This window comes from Doryrhamphus excisus, chromosome 9 (genome assembly GCF_030265055.1).
Source record: "Doryrhamphus excisus isolate RoL2022-K1 chromosome 9, RoL_Dexc_1.0, whole genome shotgun sequence".
NCBI classification, from domain to species: Eukaryota; Metazoa; Chordata; class Actinopteri; order Syngnathiformes; family Syngnathidae; genus Doryrhamphus; species Doryrhamphus excisus.
In genome coordinates, this window is record NC_080474.1 from 1,096,209 (window position 1) to 1,114,975 (window position 18,767).

Here is an 18,767-nt window from a genome sequence, read left to right on the forward strand (position 1 = left end):
TGTATATACAGTACACAGGTTACATACTGTACATACATACTGTACATAGAGTACATACAGTATAGACATACTATACATACAGTATATGGTTTACATACTGTACATACATACTGTACATACAGTACACACGGTACATACAGTATATAGTACATACTGTACATACAGTACACACTGTACATACAGTATATAGTACATACTGTACATACAGTACACACTACATAGACTATATACATACTGTACATACAGTATATAGTACATACTGTACATACAATACACACTACATAGACTATATACATACTGTACATACAGTACACACTACATAGACTATATACATACTGTACATACAGTACACACTGTACATACAGTATATAGTACATACTGTACATATATATATACTCTATCTTTATGCTACTGAAAGGTTATTGTCCTTATGATATGAAGTTACAGTCATCAAAATGACTTTATTCATTAGATTAAAAATATTTTCTATGAATATTTTGACTTTATTCTCATAAAATTGCTGCTGATTTTTCCATGAGTGTTGTTTTTTAGTTTTGTTATTTTTATAAAGTGAACCCCAGGCCAGAAAGACCACACTTGGGCCACCCCAGGACCAGCAGAGTGTTCAGCGTGGTCCAAGTACCCTCCACATGCTGGTGTGCCCACCTATGCAGTCCAGGATCCAGCCCACCGTGCCGTCACCGCCGCACGCCAGCACCCGGAAGTCCGGGACATCGTGGAAGAAGTTGAGCCTAGGAAGACAAGTCAGAATATTTGAAAACCTCGTCCGGCTCTTCTGGAGTCCATAACGGATTCATCTAGCCAAGGTTTTGGCTAGTCCTCAGTAAACCAACACAATGAATGAATGAATGAATGAATGAATGAATGTTCATATTCCACACCTTTAATGGTGATTAATCCTGACTCTAAACGAATTTGATGCAAATTAGTCAATATTTGATGTTTGTTTTTGTGTGTGTGTGTTGGAAGGGACGTGGGCAGGGCAACCAGGTCTTCCTTCAAGGTAAATCATTGCCACCTTCAAGGTGGTTCTCCTTCCTGCTGACGCGGGACGATCACAACATCTAGTATGACCCCTGCTCATCTCTGTTGTGCGTGTTGTGCTACTTTGTTGCTCCCTTCGGTGTTCAAGCTGCTGACCGTGTTACTCATTGACACAGCATGAGGATAAAGAAGCCAAAGGAAAGTAAGAATCCAGCGCCTACCTGACAGCAGGGCCACCTTGCTCCAGGCTGTGCACCTGCCGTGGGTTCAGAAGGTAGCGGAACTTCCTGAGAACCCTGAAAGAGGCCAACACAACCGCCATGTTGCCACACTCATCCACATCTTTCCCATTTGAACAGTGACATGGTTGTCTGAGCGTTCTTACAGTATTATTTGTTTATTTTTACAGTTGCCATGGCAACATCTAACACTAAACCCTAACCCCTAAACCCAACCCCTAACAACCTTAACCCCAAGCCTACACCCAACCCTAACACTAAACCCCAACCCTAAACCCAACTCTAACACTAAACCTCAACCCCAACCCCTAAACCCAACTCTATCATTAAACCCAAACCCTAAGCCCTAAACCCAACCCCGAACAACCCTAACTCCTAAACCCAATCCCATCATTAAACCCCTACCCTAACCCCTAAACCCAACTCTAACATTAAACTCCAACCGCTAAATCCAACCCTATCATTAAACCCCAACCCTAACCCCTAAACCCAACCCTATCATTAAACCCCAACCCTAACCCCTAAACCCAACTCTAACACTAAACTCCAACCCCTAAATCCAACCCTATCATTAAAGCCCAACCCCAACCCTAACCCCTAAACCCAACCCTATCATTAAACCCCAACCTTAAGCCCTAAACCCAACCCCTAACAACCCTAAACCCAACCCTAAACCCAACCCCAACAACCCAAACTCCGAAACCCAACCCTAACACTAAACCCCAACCCTAACACTAAACCCAACCCCAACAACCCGAATCCCAAAACCCAACCCTAACACTAAACCCCAACCCTAACACTAAACCCAACCCTAACCCCTAAACCCAACCCTAATACTAAAGCCCAACCCTAACCCCTAAACCCAACCCTAATACTAAAGCCCAACCCTAACCCCTAAACCCAACCCTAATACTAAAGCCCAACCCTAACCCCTAAACCCAACCCTAATACTAAAGCCCAACCCTAATACTAAACCCTAACACTAAACCCCAACCCTAACACTAAACCCCAACCCTAACACTAAACCCCAACCCTAACACTAAAGCCCAACCCTAATACTAAACCCTAACACTAAACCCCAACCCTAACACTAAACCCAACCCTAATACTAAACCCAACCCTAATACTAAACCGCAACCCTAATACTAAACCCAACCCTAATACTAAACCGCAACCCTAATACTAAACCCCAACCCTAATACTAAACCCCAACCCTAAGACTAAAGCCAACACAAACAGACAATCATTGTTAAAAAGTTAGACAGAACTGATTCTTCCATAGGGTGAAGTGTCTCCAAACGTGTCCCTGCCACTTCATGTCATGTCAAAAATCATACTGACTTATTGTAGACGACCATAATGCATCCCACCTGGTGGGGCACACCTGATCTCACATAGGAAAGCTGACTGTAGACAAGCATAATGTACCCCACTGGACATCTATGGGCTGCTATGAGTACGTGATGCTGTCAATCAAAGAAAAAGACCAATCCTACCGTTCCCCTTGTCTCCCCCCACTCTTGGGGTTGACCAGTACCAGCAGGGGGTGGCTGCCTGGGAGGGGGGAGATCTGCAGAGAGAGAGAGAGAGAGAGAGAGAGAGAGAGAGAGAGAGAGAGAGAGAGAGAGAGAGAGAGAGAGAGAGAGAGAGAGAGAGAGAGAGAGAGAGAGCAAACAAGAAGTAGTCCACACATGAGAAGTTGTGCTTCACCTCACCTGCAGCGCCTGTCCATCTCCTGGGGAGAACTTCATGACCTGGGGCGGGGTATCACCCGGGCCGGTGCAAGGTGGCGAGTCCTCCTCGCTACGTTTGACCACAGACTGACGGTCCTGCACACAAACACCAGCAGATGATGCCAACACTGGTAGAAGATGGCACGGTGTCTCGTGTAAGTAGAAGATGGTATAGTGGCTGATGTGGAGGTCCATGACGTCACCCACCAGGACGGCGGGACAGATGGAAGATGGAAGTAGGGTGTGGTCCTTCAAGGCTCCTCCGTCACACTCAGCCTTGATGTGAGACGCACACTTGTTGTGGAGCTTTGGAGGACAGAACACAGCGGGAGACACACACTAAAGTATAGGTTTACATTACTGGTATATAGGAACAATCACTATATATACTGTATACTGGACATTACTGGTATATAGGTAACATATGTATATATACTGTATAATGTACATGTCAATGTAATGCCATTACTGGTCTATAGGAACATTCACTATATACATATACTGCATACTACTGTACATTAATGGTCTATAGGAACATTCACTGTATACATATACTACTGTATACTGGACATTACTGGTCTATAGGAACATTCACTATATATACTGTATACTGTACATTACCGGTATATAGGTAACATATATACTGTATACTGTACATTACTGGTGTATAGGTAACATATATACTGGACATTACTGGTGTATAGGTAACATACTATATACTGTATACTGTACATTACTGGTGTATAGGTAACATATATACTATATACTGGACATTACTGGTGTATAGGTAACATACTATATACTGTATACTGTACATTACTCGTGTATAGGTAACATATATACTATATACTGTACATTACTGGTGAATAGGTAACATACTATATACTGTATACTGTACATTAGTAGTGTATAGGTAACATATATACTATATACTGTACATTACTGGTGTATAGGTAACATATATACTATATACTGGACATTACTGGTGAATAGGTAACATACTATAGATTGTATCTTGTACATTAGTAGTGTATAGGTGACATATATACTGTATAGTGTACTTTAGTAGTGTATACATAACATATATACTGTATAGTGTACATTACCAGTATATCGGTAACATACTATATTCTGTATAGTGTACATTAGTAGTGTATAGGTACCATATATACTGTATGGTGTACATTACTAGTGTAAAGATACCACATATACTGTATAGTGTACATTACTAGTGTATAGGTAACATATTAGATATTGTAAAGTGTACATTAGTAGTGTATATGTAACATATATACTGTATAGTGTACATTACTAGTGTATATGTAACATATATACACTGTATAGTGTACATTGCTAGTGTATATGTAACATATATATACTGTATAGTGTACATTAGTAGTGTATAGGTAACATATATACATACTGTATAGTGTACATGACTAGTGTATATGTAACATATATATACTGTATAGTGTACATAAGTGGTGTATAAGTAACATATACATATACTGTATATACAGTATAATGAATGCATTGTGTTTCCCAAGAGCAGCTTACAGCAAAAAGCAAGTCAGTGAGGACATCTAGTGCTCATATGAAGTACTGCACCTATTTTCATACTCAGCCAATTGGATGTATCCGTGTTTGGCATCATGAATACTTTTACTCACCATCCATCATCATCACACGCATCATCATTAAATGGGCATTAATACTTTGACAGCAATCACCCATTCATAAAAAGTACACGCACCAACCACTATCACATGACGCATTCAGGAAGGAACGAGCAAGTAGAAAAGGGCGTTGGTGAAACAGGGAAGGATGTCATCAAGGCTAATGCCAACACCACCAACCACACTCAAATGTGGAACCTCAACTTCAATGGAGGACCAGAAGAGGGCCAAGACATGAAAGAACCATCCAACATCCAAACATCCAACCAACCTGATGGAACGCATCCATGCATGAATGCATGCACACTACCGACTGAACCAATGAATGATTGACTTACAGTGATGTGGCACCACACACAATGCAGGCCAGTCAGGCCTTGGTAACACTTGATGCTCCTGTGGCACCGGTCACACTTGGTGGGGGAGTTGCCCTCCATCCACACGTGCTGCATGGCCTGCACAAACACACACACACACACACACACACACACACACACACACACACACACACACACACACACACACACACACACACAGATGTGAGGAAGCACACCCGAAAGGCAAAGTGCATTTTTTATGGAATGTTGTCCATCATCCACAACCACTGAGATCTCCTTTCCGTGTCTTCTGAAGATATAAAAGAGGTAAAAAGATGCACATCGTGGGACACACCTATTCCACCTCCAAAAAACACCAGCGGGCTCCATTTCCATCATGTGAACTGCATATGAAGCACATTGTTATTATTATGGGCTGCACGGTGGACGAGTGGTTAGCGCTCAGACCTCACAGCAAGGAGACCCCGGTTCAATTCCACCCTCTGCCATCTCTGTGTGGAGTTTGCATGTTCACCCCCCCCCCCCCCTTGTGAGGATAAGCGGTAGAAAATGAATGAATGAATGAATGAGTTCTCCTCCTGTTTTGTGTGGAAGTGGTAAGTTTTCAGCTTCTTATTTTGTCTTTCCCCACCCTCGGCCATCTCTGTGTGGAGTTTGCATGTCCCCCCCTGTGAGGATAAGCGGTAGAAAATGAATGAATGAATGAGTTCTCCTCCTGTTTTGTGTGGAAGTGGTAACTTTTCAGCTTCTTATTTTGTCTTTCCCCACCCTCGGCCATCTCTGTGTGGAGTTTGCATGTTCACCCCCCCACCCCCCTCGTGAGGATAAGCGGTAGAAAATGAATGAATGAATGAGTTCTCCTCCTGTTTTGTGTGGAAGTGGTAACTTTTCAGCTTCTTATTTTGTCTTTCTCCACCCTCGGCCATCTCTGTGTGGAGTTTGCATGTTCACCCCCCCCCCCCCCCTGTGAGGATAAGCGGTAGAAAATGAATGAATGAATGAGTTCTCCTCCTGTTTTGTGTGGAAGTGGTAACTTTTCAGCTTCTTATTTTGTCTTTCCCCACCCTCTGCCATCTCTGTGTGGAGTTTGCATGTTACCCCCCCCGTGAGGATAAGCGGTAGAAAATGAATTAATGAATAAGTTCTCCTCCTGTTTTGTGTGGAAGTGGTAAGTTTTCAGCTTCTTATTTTGTCTTTCCCCACCCTCGGCCATCTCTGTGTGGAGTTTGCATGTTCACCCCCCCCCCCCCCCCCCCCGTGAGGATAAGCGGTAGAAAATTAATGAATGAATGAGTTCTCCTCCTGTTTTGTGTGGAAGTGGTAAGTTTTCGGCTTCTTATTTTGTCTTTCCCCACCCTCGGCCATCTCTGTGTGGAGTTTGCATGTTCTCCCCGTGCATGCGTGTGTGAGTTTTCTCCGGGTACTCCGGTTTCCTCCCACATTCCAAAAACATGCTAGGTTAATTAGCCACTCCAAATTGTCCATACGTTAGTGGTGTAGTGACACCTTGGCCCACCACAGCGGCTAGCTACTAACAGGCGAGCGACTAGCTTCAGCATAAACTGGCTCCCGATGCCTCAGGCCACTAGCCAAAGGTAAAGCTACATATTGCATGCTAGGTGTAGCCTTCCTTGCTATGTTGCTATGTGAAATCAATACACCCAGGAAGGAATGACATGTTATCTGTTATCATTAGCTGCCTGTGTTCATGTAGGAATTCTGGACAACATTCCAAAAAAGTACACTTTTCCCTTAAAGTGTACCGCTAGTGTGTGTGTGTGTGTGTGCTGACGTTGGTGTTCCTGCGAGACTTAGCGTAGGTGCTAATGCAGGCGGGGATGTCCTTGGACGCGCATCGCTCGTGCACGGTGTACTTGCATACTGCCAAAGGAGAAGAGGATGCTTTAGTGAGAAGGTAGAAGGTGCACGGAAGACGTGTCGGCCATGTTGGACTGACAGGAGCAGCAGAGGCCCTGCTTGCGTACGCCCAGCAGCATGGTGTGACACAAGTTGCAGTAGGCCGGCTTGTTGAAGTGCTTGAGACGCCAAACGTGCTGGCCGTCCTCCTGAACGTTCTGGAGAGAAAAGAGCTCCAGTTAAGTGGAGTGTAAAGCACATCTTCACATTACTACTTCCTCATTACTTTCCCTCAAAATATCAACAATTGTGGGAGCGTTTGAGATGCATTGTGGGAAATTACGTTTTAGGGGTTAGTTTTAGTTAAAGGCCATCACAAACCGTGTCCATGCCCAGCAGGACCAGTAAAGGAACGGTGGTCAGGCCTCCTCGGATCCATTCCTCCAGCGTGACGGTTCCATCTCGGTCATAGTCGATCTCCTCCATCATTTCCTTAAGAATCTGAAAATATGACACTTTTGAACTTTTGCTTTTTCTTTGGCTTTCACACCTCATTGTGGCACCACTGGAAAAAGGTGCTCAGCGTTGTGATGTGACTAGTTGCTCACCGGTCGTAATTCTGTGGAATCCCACTCCAGATACTCGGCCACGTGCACCATCTGGTTGATGATGCGGTCCAGCTCCTAACAAGCACCACCAAGGACCACAAAACACCACCAATCACCACCAAGCGTGGTGTGTGCGAATGGAGATACAAGGGTGTGAATCAGTGAATGGAGATACATGGGTGTGAATGTGCGAATGGAGATACATGAGTGTGAATGTGTGAATGGAGATACATGAGTGTGAATGTGTGAATGGAGATACATGAGTGTGAATGTGTGAATGGAAAGACATGGATGTGAATGTGTGAATGGAGATACAATGGTGTGAATGAGTGAATGGAGATACATGGGTGTGAATGTGTGAATGGAGATACAATGGTGTGAATGAGTGAATGGAGATACATGGGTGTGAATGTGCGAATGGAGATACATGAGTGTGAATGTGTGAATGGAGATACATGAGTGTGAATGTGTGAATGGAAAGACATGGATGTGAATGTGTGAATGGAGATACAATGGTGTGAATGAGTGAATGGAGATACATGGGAGTGAATGTGCGAATGGACATACATGGGCGTGAATGTGTGAATGGAGATACATGGGTGTGAATGTGCGAATGGAGATACATGAGTGTGAATGTGTGAATGGAGATACATGAGTGTGAATGTGTGAATGGAGATACATGAGTGTGAATGTGTGAATGGAAAGACATGGATGTGAATGTGTGAATGGAGATACAATGGTGTGAATGAGTGAATGGAGATACATGGGTGTGAATGTGTGAATGGAGATACAATGGTGTGAATGAGTGAATGGAGATACATGGGTGTGAATGTGCGAATGGAGATACATGAGTGTGAATGTGTGAATGGAGATACATGAGTGTGAATGTGTGAATGGAAAGACATGGATGTGAATGTGTGAATGGAGATACAATGGTGTGAATGAGTGAATGGAGATACATGGGAGTGAATGTGCGAATGGAGATACATGGGAGTGAATGTGCGAATGGACATACATGGGCGTGAATGTGTGAATGGAGATACATGGGTGTGAATGTGCGAATGGAGATACATGAGTGTGAATGTGTGAATGGAGATACATGAGTGTGAATGTGTGAATGGAAAGACATGCATGTGAATGTGTGAATGGAGATACAATGGTGTGAATGGAGATACAATGGTGTGAATGAGTGAATGGAGATACAAGGGTGTGAATGAGTGAATGGAGATACATGGGAGTGAATGTGCGACTGGACATACATGGGAGTGAATGTGTGAATGGAGATACAATGGTGTGAATGAGTGAATGGAGATACAATGGTGTGAATGAGTGAATGGAGATACATGGGAGTGAATGTGTGAATGGAGATACATGGGAGTGAATGTGTGAATGGAGATACATGAGTGTGAATGTGTGAATGGAAAGACATGCATGTGAATGTGTGAATGGAGATACATGAGTGTGAATGTGTGAATGGAGATACATGAGTGTGAATGTGTGAATGGAGATACATGAGTGTGAATGTGTGAATGGAAAGACATGGATGTGAATGTGTGAATGGAGATACAATGGTGTGAATGAGTGAATGGAGATACATGGGTGTGAATGTGTGAATGGAGATACAATGGTGTGAATGAGTGAATGGAGATACATGGGTGTGAATGTGCGAATGGAGATACATGAGTGTGAATGTGTGAATGGAGATACATGAGTGTGAATGTGTGAATGGAAAGACATGGATGTGAATGTGTGAATGGAGATACATGGGTGTGAATGTGTGAATGGAGATACATGAGTGTGAATGTGTGAATGGAGATACATGGGTGTGAATGTGTGAATGGAGATACATGAGTGTGAATGTGTGAATGGAGATACATGAGTGTGAATGTGTGAATGGAGATACATGAGTGTGAATGTGTGAATGGAAAGACATGGATGTGAATGTGTGAATGGAGATACAATGGTGTGAATGAGTGAATGGAGATACATGGGAGTGAATGTGCGAATGGAGATACATGGGAGTGAATGTGCGAATGGACATACATGGGAGTGAATGTGTGAATGGAGATACATGGGTGTGAATGTGTGAATGGAGATACATGGGTGTGAATGTGCGAATGGAGATACATGAGTGTGAATGTGTGAATGGAGATACATGAGTGTGAATGTGTGAATGGAAAGACATGCATGTGAATGTGTGAATGGAGATACAATGGTGTGAATGGAGATACAATGGTGTGAATGAGTGAATGGAGATACAAGTGTGTGAATGGAGGTACATGGGAGTGAATGCGCGACTGGACATACATGGGAGTGAATGTGTGAATGGAGATACATTAAGATTAAGATTAAGATATGCCTTTATTCGTCCCTCAGTAAGGGAGTGAATGTGCGAATGGAGATACCTAGGAGTGAATGTGACAATGGAGATACATGGGTGTGAATGTGTGAATGGAGATACATGAGTGTGAATATGTGAATGGAGCCTCGGGACACCTGGCTAGCATGAAAGCCACCCTAAAAAACACGCCTTCTCCTAGCAGATTCTATTGTTAAAACAGAGTGGGGGTGGGGGCGGGGGCGGGGGCGGGGGCACTCACAGAGCTGTCCAGGACCCCGTTGCCGTCTGTGTCGTAGAGGCGGAACATGACTGGAAGAGAGAACAGACACCCCATGATGCATCAGTCACCACAGATTAGCGCTGACCCGCTAGCATTAGGTTAGGCCCCCATGTGTCCATCAATCATCACTCACACTCCAGCTTGTCCTCTGGCGTCCCACGTTCCAGGAGGGACAGGTAGCAGACAATGTCCTTGAGGAAGACCCCCTGGGGCTGGGGCTGGGGCTGCTCCGGGCTCCTTGGCAGGGAGAGATGTTCCTCACAAACGCTTCTCTCTGACGACACAAACGTGTGGTTTCATGTCAACCTTCTGCTGAGTCAGCAACTTCTTTTCCTTACTACTGAAGACAAGTTCACCAGGGGAAAGTTTGGGGGGCGACACGGGCGACCTGGCGGGGCCAGCGTTGGGGGTCGGGACGTTATTTCTGCTTTGGGAGGCTTTCACCTGACTAGACGGGGAGTGGTGCGACCCTCCAGGAGTGTGGGCCCCGTTTCTGGACCTCTGTGAGGAGGAGCGAGAGGAACACAGGGAGGTGGTGGCCCCCGTGCTGCCGGCATGTTCGGGGGGGCGTCGAGCCATCGCAGACAGAAGCCTTTTACCATTCACGCCTTGGACACAAAATACGGTAACATTAGTGTGAATGGAGATACATGGTGTGAATGTGTGAATAGAGATACATGGGTGTGAATGTGTGAATGGAGATACATGGTGTGAATAGAGATACCTGGTTGTGAATGTGTGAATGGAGATACAAGGGTGTGAATGGAGATACAAGGGTGTGAATGAGTGAATGGAGATACAAGGGTGTGAATGTGTGAATAAAGATACGTGGGTGTGAATGTGTGAATGGAGATTCAAGAGTGTGAGTGAGTGAATGGAGATACATGGGTGTGAATGTGTGAATGGAGATACATGGGTGTGAATGAGTGAATGGAGATACAATGGTGTGAATGAGTGAATGGAGATACAAGGATGTGAATGTGTGAATGGAGATACAAGGGTGTGAATGAGTGAATGGAGATACATGGGTGTAAATGTGTAAATGGAGATACTAGGGTGTGAATATGTGAATGGAGATACAATGGTGTGAATGTGTGAATGGAGATACAATGGTGTGAATGAGTGAATGGAAATACATGGGTGTGAATGAGTGAATGGAGATACATGGGTGTGAATGTGTGAATGGAGATACATGGGTGTGAATGTATGAATGGAGATATAATGGTGTGAATGAGTGAATGGAGATACATGGGTGTGAATGTATGAATGGAGATATAATGGTGTGAATGAGTGAATGGAGATACATGGGCGTGAATGAGTGAATAGAGATACAAGGGTGTGAATGAGTGAATGGAGATACAATGGTGTGAATGAGTGAATGGAAATACATGGGTGTGAATGAGTGAATGGAGATACATGGGTGTGAATGAGTGAATGGAGATACAAGGTTGTGAATGTGTGAAAGGAGATACAATGGTGTGAATGAGTGAATGGAAATACATGGTGTGAATGTGTGAATGGAGATACATGGGAGTGAATGTGAGAATGGAAATACATGGGAGTGAATGTGTGAATGGAGATATGTGGGAGTGAATGTGTGAATGGAGATACATGGGAGTGAATGTAAGAATGGAGATACATGGGAGTGAATGTGTGAATGGAAATACATGGGAGTGAATGTGAGAATGGAAATACATGGGTGTGAATGAGTGAATGGAGAAACATGGTAGTGAATGTGTGAATGAAGGTACAAGCCTATGTAGATAGCAGCATGAATGGAGTAGAAGCCAGAGGTACTGTAAATGGGTGGTGCTATTTCAAGTGTACACCAGCGGGGGGCAGTGATGGATGACATTTAGTGTATACCCAGTGTAGTCCCCGGTGCTTGCAGGTGGTCGGGGGAGTGTGCTGCCGTCTTGCACTTGAAGGAGGTGAAAAGGTGCTGACACAGCAGGTCGGGGATGTGGTTCTCCAGGTAGGTGGTCATGAAGAGCTGGAAGCCCTCGTAGTCGATGGGCTGCGTGAGAAGAAGAAGCTGAGTCGGCGCATGGAGATATGAACCACAGTCATTGTTTATGAATGGCAGCGTGTCCCAATACATTTGTGCATATGTCATGGATGTTCATGGACTGTAATTATAATTAATAGAATGAAAAATACAATGAAGATAATAACAAATAATACATTTAACATCACTTTTAACAAATTGTGTTGGGAAAAAAAACCCTGCGCCATCAATGAACAACATAGAAAAATAATATTCCACCGCACCCATGATTCCATCCATGATACCCCTCAGGTGGCGCAGCGTGGCGCAGCGTGGCGCAGCCCAGGCCGTGCTCACGGAACAACAAGTGCTAATCAGCTTCACACCAAAGTAGCTGACTTTTTGTCAGCGTATCACTCAAGATGAAACTGCATGTATGCATTGGGTTCCTCTCCCCCCCTTCCTGACGGGCCACTGTTGTTTTAACCCCACCAGCACCCAAAAGAGACCACAGGCCTTCTTCCTTGTATGGTCAAAGCATCCAGCAGACTTTAATCTGCTGTTCATGCTGCCATATGCTCTCTCACACACACACACACACAGTCTTTTGGGCCGTGCGTGGAGTCCAACACTAGTGGTGATGTTTGACTGACTGTCATGCAGCAAAGGTGATGCACCTGCTCGGGGTTGTACTTGGCCAGGACTCCTTCACCGTGGAACTCCTCCAGAACATCCTTCAGCGTCTTGGTGGAGTCTGACCAGAAAAAAACAGAAGAAAAATCAACTTTTTGTTCAGACCTAAACAATATTTGTTAAATGAAGTCAAAATTCCTCATCAAGCTCTTTAGCAAAAATATGAAAAAAGTATGATAGCAGCAACTAACCTTTTATATATACTTATTTGACATGTAGATGGAAGTGTAGCATGTACACACATAGAGGTAAGAAGAAATTATGATAGGACCAGAGGACCAGAGCATAGAGGGGGACGAGCCACCTGCTGTGGCCCAGAAAGGTGCACTGTATTGGGGCACACGCTCCGGACAGATCCTATGACGCCACGGAGGTCTCTGGCAAAGCTTTTGCACTTTTCAAAGGTTGTGTGGATTGTTTGGTGGCTTCACCCTTGCAGGTACATAAAGGAAAGGAAAGGAAGTAGTACAGTATGTACTAATACTCACAGCGGCTGTACTGCTGCAACTGCTGGAACTCAGCCGGGCTGAGACACACCCAGCCCCCGTCTCCCATCCTGACAGTCAGCTGGACGGCATCTCTGCCATGTGCTTAACCTTCCTGCTGCTTGGAGAAGCTCTCAAAAGATGGAGACGGAAAAGGAGCTGTGATGATGACGATGATGAAAGGTCATCTTAGCAATGACACCTTCATGCTCGCGCCTGGAAAACACACAGCACCTACATTATTATTCGACGTATACTACAGTATATGATGTACTTCATACACACGCTGCAGGAGGAAACACTACATACACTAAGTACCCGTTGTCTACCCTTGAAGTCTATGCTAGCATGAAAGCTGCGTCCCAGGGAAGACGCTGGCCTCCATGATGACGGATTACAACTGGAGGACAGTGAAGACAAGAAGAAGTGCAGAGGAGACTTTGAGTCATAGTTTAGCGGGAGCGGGCGGCCTCAGACAGGAAGCCCAGCACAGCCGATAGCGGCGTGGACATGTCACTTGGTGACACGTGTGAAGTGACATGATGACACATGGTGATACACTTGTTGAAATTATTAGAGCATCCTAGAGTTGAAATAACACCCCTACAGTCACCTTTACCCTCCTATGACCCAATACAGTCGATATAATAACACATTAAAAAACTGTTTACCACCTTCTGAATGCACATTTTGACATTATTAGAGCCCTCTAGACATGAAATAACAACCCTATAGTCACCTTTACCCTCCTATGGCCCAATACAGTTGATATAATAACATGCAAAAACCTGTTTACCACCTTCTAAATGCACATTTTGACATTATTAGAGCGCTGTAGACATGAAATAATACCCCTATAGTCACCTTTACACTCCTATCAACCAATACAGTAGATATAATAACACGTTAAAAAACTGTTTAGCATCTTCTAAATGCACATTTTGACATTATTAGAGCACTCTAGACATGAAATAACAACCCTATAGTCACCTTTACCCTCCTATGGCCGAATACAGTCGATATAATAACACATTAAAAACCTGTTTACCACCTTCTAAATGTACATTTTGACATTATTAGAGCTCTCTAGACATGAAATAACACCCCTATAGTCACCTTTACCCTCCTATGGCCCAATACAGTTGATATAATAACATGCAAAAACCTGTTTACCACCTTCTAAATGCACATTTTGACATTATTAGAGCCCTCTAGACATGAAATAACAACCCTATAGTCACCTTTATCCTCCTATGGCCCAATACAGTTGATATAATAACATGCAAAAAACTTTACCACCTTCTAAGTGCACATTTTAACATTATTAGAGCTCTCTAGACATGAAATAACATCCCTACAGTCACCTTCACCCTCCTATGACCCAAAACAGAAGATATAATAACACATTAAAAACCTGTTTACCACCTTCTAAATACACTTTGACATTATTAGAGCACTCTAGACATGAAATAACAACCCTATAGTCACCTTAACCCTCCTATGGCCGAATACAGTCGATATAATAACACATTAAAAACCTGTTTACCACCTTCTAAATGCACATTTTGACATTATTAGAGCCCTCTAGACATGAAATAACAACCCTATAGTCACCTTTACCCTCCTATGGCCGAATACAGTCGATATAATAACACATTAAAAAACTGTTTACCACCTTCTAAATACACTTTGACATTATTAGAGCACTCTAGACATGAAATAACAACCCTATAGTCACCTTTATCCTCCTATGGCCCAATACAGTTGATATAATAACATGCAAAAAACTGTTTACCACCTTCTAAGTACACATTTTAACATTATTAGAGCTCTCTAGACATGAAATAACACCCCTACAGTCACCTTCACCCTCCTATGGCCGAATACAGTAGATATAATAACACATTAAAAAACTGTTTAGCACCTTCTAAATGCACATTTTGACATTATTAGAGCCCTGTAGACATGAAATAACACCCCTATAGTCACCTTCACCCTCCTATCAACCAATACAGTAGATATAATAACACATTAAAAAACTGTTTAGCACTGCCTTATCACTTGTGTGATGCAACACGTCCTGGTCTAGGCCTCCTCAGGAGATGACAACCGTTCCTGCTGCCCTGTGCTGTTCTTCTTTCACTTTTCTGGGTAAATGATATTTATAGGGCGCGTTGAGTCGTGATGGACACAATGAATGAGAGGAAGGAGAACTGCACCAGACATCATCACGCTGCTCCAGACAAGGAGACATGCAAGGCATGATGAAGGTTGTGGCGTGCACACAGTACTTCCCTTTACTTGTACACAGTCCAGGACCAGGTGTACGTCAAGTGGACTACTATCAGTGACATGGGTAAACATACGTATGCGAGACGCTAACCATATATGTCAAGGTATGTCTGTTCAAGTGAGAAGTCTACTTTGACTCAGATTTCATTCTTTGTACCGTTAGCGCTACATCACTAGCAAGTTGTCACTACACCTCTAACGTAGTTCTTTGGCGTAACAATGATACTGAATTAGACCGGGTGTTAGCATGCTGCTGGCTAACTTTGGCAACTCCCAAATGTATCTATGAAAACCTAGTCGCCATGGCAACTCCATCATCTTTGCCTAATAGGTGATGGGGTGCAATCACAGAACAAAAACCACCATCAGGATAGCACCGTTTGACTTCCTGTCCTGACTTTGTTTCCCTAAAGGGCGGAGCAACGCAGCCTCCGCCCCTGATGTGTTTTGTTGTTTTGGGGCTAGCTTGCGCACAGACTAGAGGGAACCTGCGACAGTGACCCCCTACAGCCAGCAGAGGGAGCTGTTGCAGAAGCACCTTCACCCTCCAATGACCCAGTACAGTAGATATAATAATATGCAAAAACCTGTTTACCACCTTCTAAATACACATTTTGACATTAGAGCCTTGTATACATGAAATAACAACCCTATAGTCACCTTTATCCTCCTACGGCCCAATACAGTTGATATAATAACATGCACAAAACTGTTTACCACCTTCTAAGTGCACATTTTAACATTATTAGAGCTCTCTAGACATGAAATAACACCCCTACAGCCACCTTCACCCTCCTATGACCCAAAACAGAAGATATAATAACATATTAAAAACCTGTTTACCACCTTCTAAATACACTTTGACATTATTAGAGCCCTCTAGACATGAAATAACAACCCTATAGTCACCTTTACCCTCCTATGGCCGAATACAGTCGATATAATAACATGCAAAAAACTGTTTACCACCTTCTAAGTGCACATTTTAACATTATTAGAGCTCTCTAGACATGAAATAACACCCCTACAGTCACCTTCACCCTCCTATGTCCCAAAACAGAAGATATTATAACACATTAAAAACCTGCTTACCACCTTCTAAATACACTTTGACATTATTAGAGCACTCTAGACATGAAATAACAACCCTATAGTCACCTTTACCCTCCTATGGCCGAATACAGTCGATATAACACATTAAAAACCCGTTTACCACCTTCTAAATGCACATTTTGACATTATTAGAGCCCTCTAGACATGAAATAACACCCCTATAGTCACCTTCACCCTCCTATCAACCAATACAGTAGATATAATAACACATTAAAAACCTGTTTACCACCTTCTAAATACACTTTGACATTATTAGAGCACTCTAGACATGAAATAACAACCCTATAGTCACCTTTACCCTCCTATGGCCGAATACAGTCGATATAATAACACATTAAAAACCTGTTTACCACCTTCTAAATGCACATTTTGACATTATTAGAGCCCTCTAGACATGAAATAACACCCCTATAGTCACCTTCACCCTCCTATCAACCAATACAGTAGATATAATAACACATTAAAAAACTGTTTACCACCTTCTAAATACACTTGTTGACATTATTAGAGCCCTCTAGACGTGACATAACACCCCTATAGTCACCTTTACACTCCTATTACCCAATACAGTAGATATAATAACATGCAAAAACCTGTTTACCACCTTCTAAATACACTTGTTGACATTATTAGAGCCCTCTAGACGTGACATAACACCCCTATAGTCACCTTTACACTCCTATTACCCAATACAGTAGATATAATAACACATTAAAAAACTGTTTACCACCTTCTAAATACACTTGTTGAAATTATTAGAGCATCCTAGACTTGAAATAACACCCCTACAGTCACCTTTATCCACCTATGACCAATACAGTAGATATAATAACACATTAAAAAACTGTTTACCACCTTCTAAATGCACATTTTGACATTATTAGAGCCCAGTAGACATGAAATAACAACCCTATAGTCACCTTTACCCTCCTATGGCCGAATACAGTCAATATAACACATTAAAAACCCGTTTACCACCTTCTAAATGCACATTTTGACATTATTAGAGCCCTGTAGACATGAAATAACACCCCTATAGTCACCTTCACCCTCCTATCAACCAATACAGTAGATATAATAACACATTAAAAACCTGTTTACCACCTTCTAAATACACTTTGACATTATTAGAGCACTCTAGACATGAAATAACAACCCTATAGTCACCTTTATCCTCCTATGGCCCAATACAGTTGATATAATAACATGCAAAAAACTGTTTACCACCTTCTAAGTGCACATTTTAACATTATTAGAGCTCTCTAGACATGAAATAACACCCCTACAGTCACCTTCACCCTCCTATGGCCGAATACAGTAGATATAATAACACATTAAAAAACTGTTTAGCACCTTCTAAATGCACATTTTGACATTATTAGAGCCCTCTAGACATGAAATAACACCCCTACAGTCACCTTTACCCTCCTATGACCCAATACAGTTGATATAATAACACATTAAAAAACTGTTTACCACCTTCTAAATGCACTTGTTGACATTATTAGAGCCCTCTAGACATGACATAACACCCCTATAGTCACCTTTACACTCCTATTACCCAATACAGTAGATATAATAACACATTAAAAAACTGTTTACCACCTTCTAAATGCACATTTTGACATTATTAGAGCCCTGTAGACATGAAATAACACCCCTATAGTCAATATAAGAATAAAATCTCCTGCTTTTGGAGCGTTTGAATGTCTAAAAGCAAAAGAGACAAAAAAGCCTCCCGATCCAATTAGAAAGCTGATGTTCATGCATTTAGATGTCCTGACTTGCACCAACGTGGTGTCCTTGACCTGAACTTGTGAGGCGTTCATGTCCTGCTCAGTACTTGCAGAGCCGGGCAGCATGACTCACGGCTCCAAGCGTAGACATACACAATGTAGACTGGCCGGCAAAGTGGGCACGAAGGCGTCCTGACGGACGTGCGTGGAGTACCAGCTTCCTACCTTCTCTACGTTCCTGTCCCGGAGAACAAGGTGTCCCAGCGTCACGGAGCCCACGTCGGCTGGTGAGGCGCTCTCACGCGGCAGCGACAGCATCCCTCACCTCCTCCTCGCCTCCTCGCCTCCTCGTCCTGTCAAAGCAAAAAACATTCTTTTTCTTTT

At 43.1% G+C, this 18,767-nt stretch overlaps 1 protein-coding gene across 4 annotated transcripts in view; it reads right to left on the bottom strand.

Annotated features, from left to right (window-relative positions):
* The window catches only part of LOC131135799 (diacylglycerol kinase beta), a 34,008-nt gene extending 15,241 nt beyond the window's left edge, over positions 1-18,767 (bottom strand). For 2 of the 4 annotated variants that reach the window (XR_009131654.1, XM_058082089.1), the window contains exons 1-17: positions 18,609-18,767; positions 13,246-13,458; positions 12,742-12,818; positions 11,944-12,094; positions 10,434-10,685; positions 10,211-10,351; positions 10,057-10,106; positions 7,457-7,531; positions 7,230-7,349; positions 6,949-7,066; positions 6,784-6,872; positions 4,992-5,108; positions 3,185-3,283; positions 2,960-3,073; positions 2,741-2,814; positions 1,227-1,301; positions 667-752 (exon numbers count right to left, since the gene is read on the bottom strand). Coding sequence is in view for 3 of the 4 variants with exons in the window: in XM_058082089.1 (XP_057938072.1) it covers positions 667-752; positions 1,227-1,301; positions 2,741-2,814; positions 2,960-3,073; positions 3,185-3,283; positions 4,992-5,108; positions 6,784-6,872; positions 6,949-7,066; positions 7,230-7,349; positions 7,457-7,531; positions 10,057-10,106; positions 10,211-10,351; positions 10,434-10,685; positions 11,944-12,094; positions 12,742-12,818; positions 13,246-13,312 (1,705 nt within the window). In the remaining variant the exon portion in view is untranslated. Of the gene's footprint in view, positions 1-666; positions 753-1,226; positions 1,302-2,740; positions 2,815-2,959; positions 3,074-3,184; positions 3,284-4,991; positions 5,109-6,783; positions 6,873-6,948; positions 7,067-7,229; positions 7,350-7,456; positions 7,532-10,056; positions 10,107-10,210; positions 10,352-10,433; positions 10,686-11,943; positions 12,095-12,741; positions 12,819-13,245; positions 13,477-13,551; positions 13,637-18,608 lie in introns of those variants that run through there. The other 2 variants (XM_058082090.1, XM_058082091.1) reach the window with 2 other exon arrangements.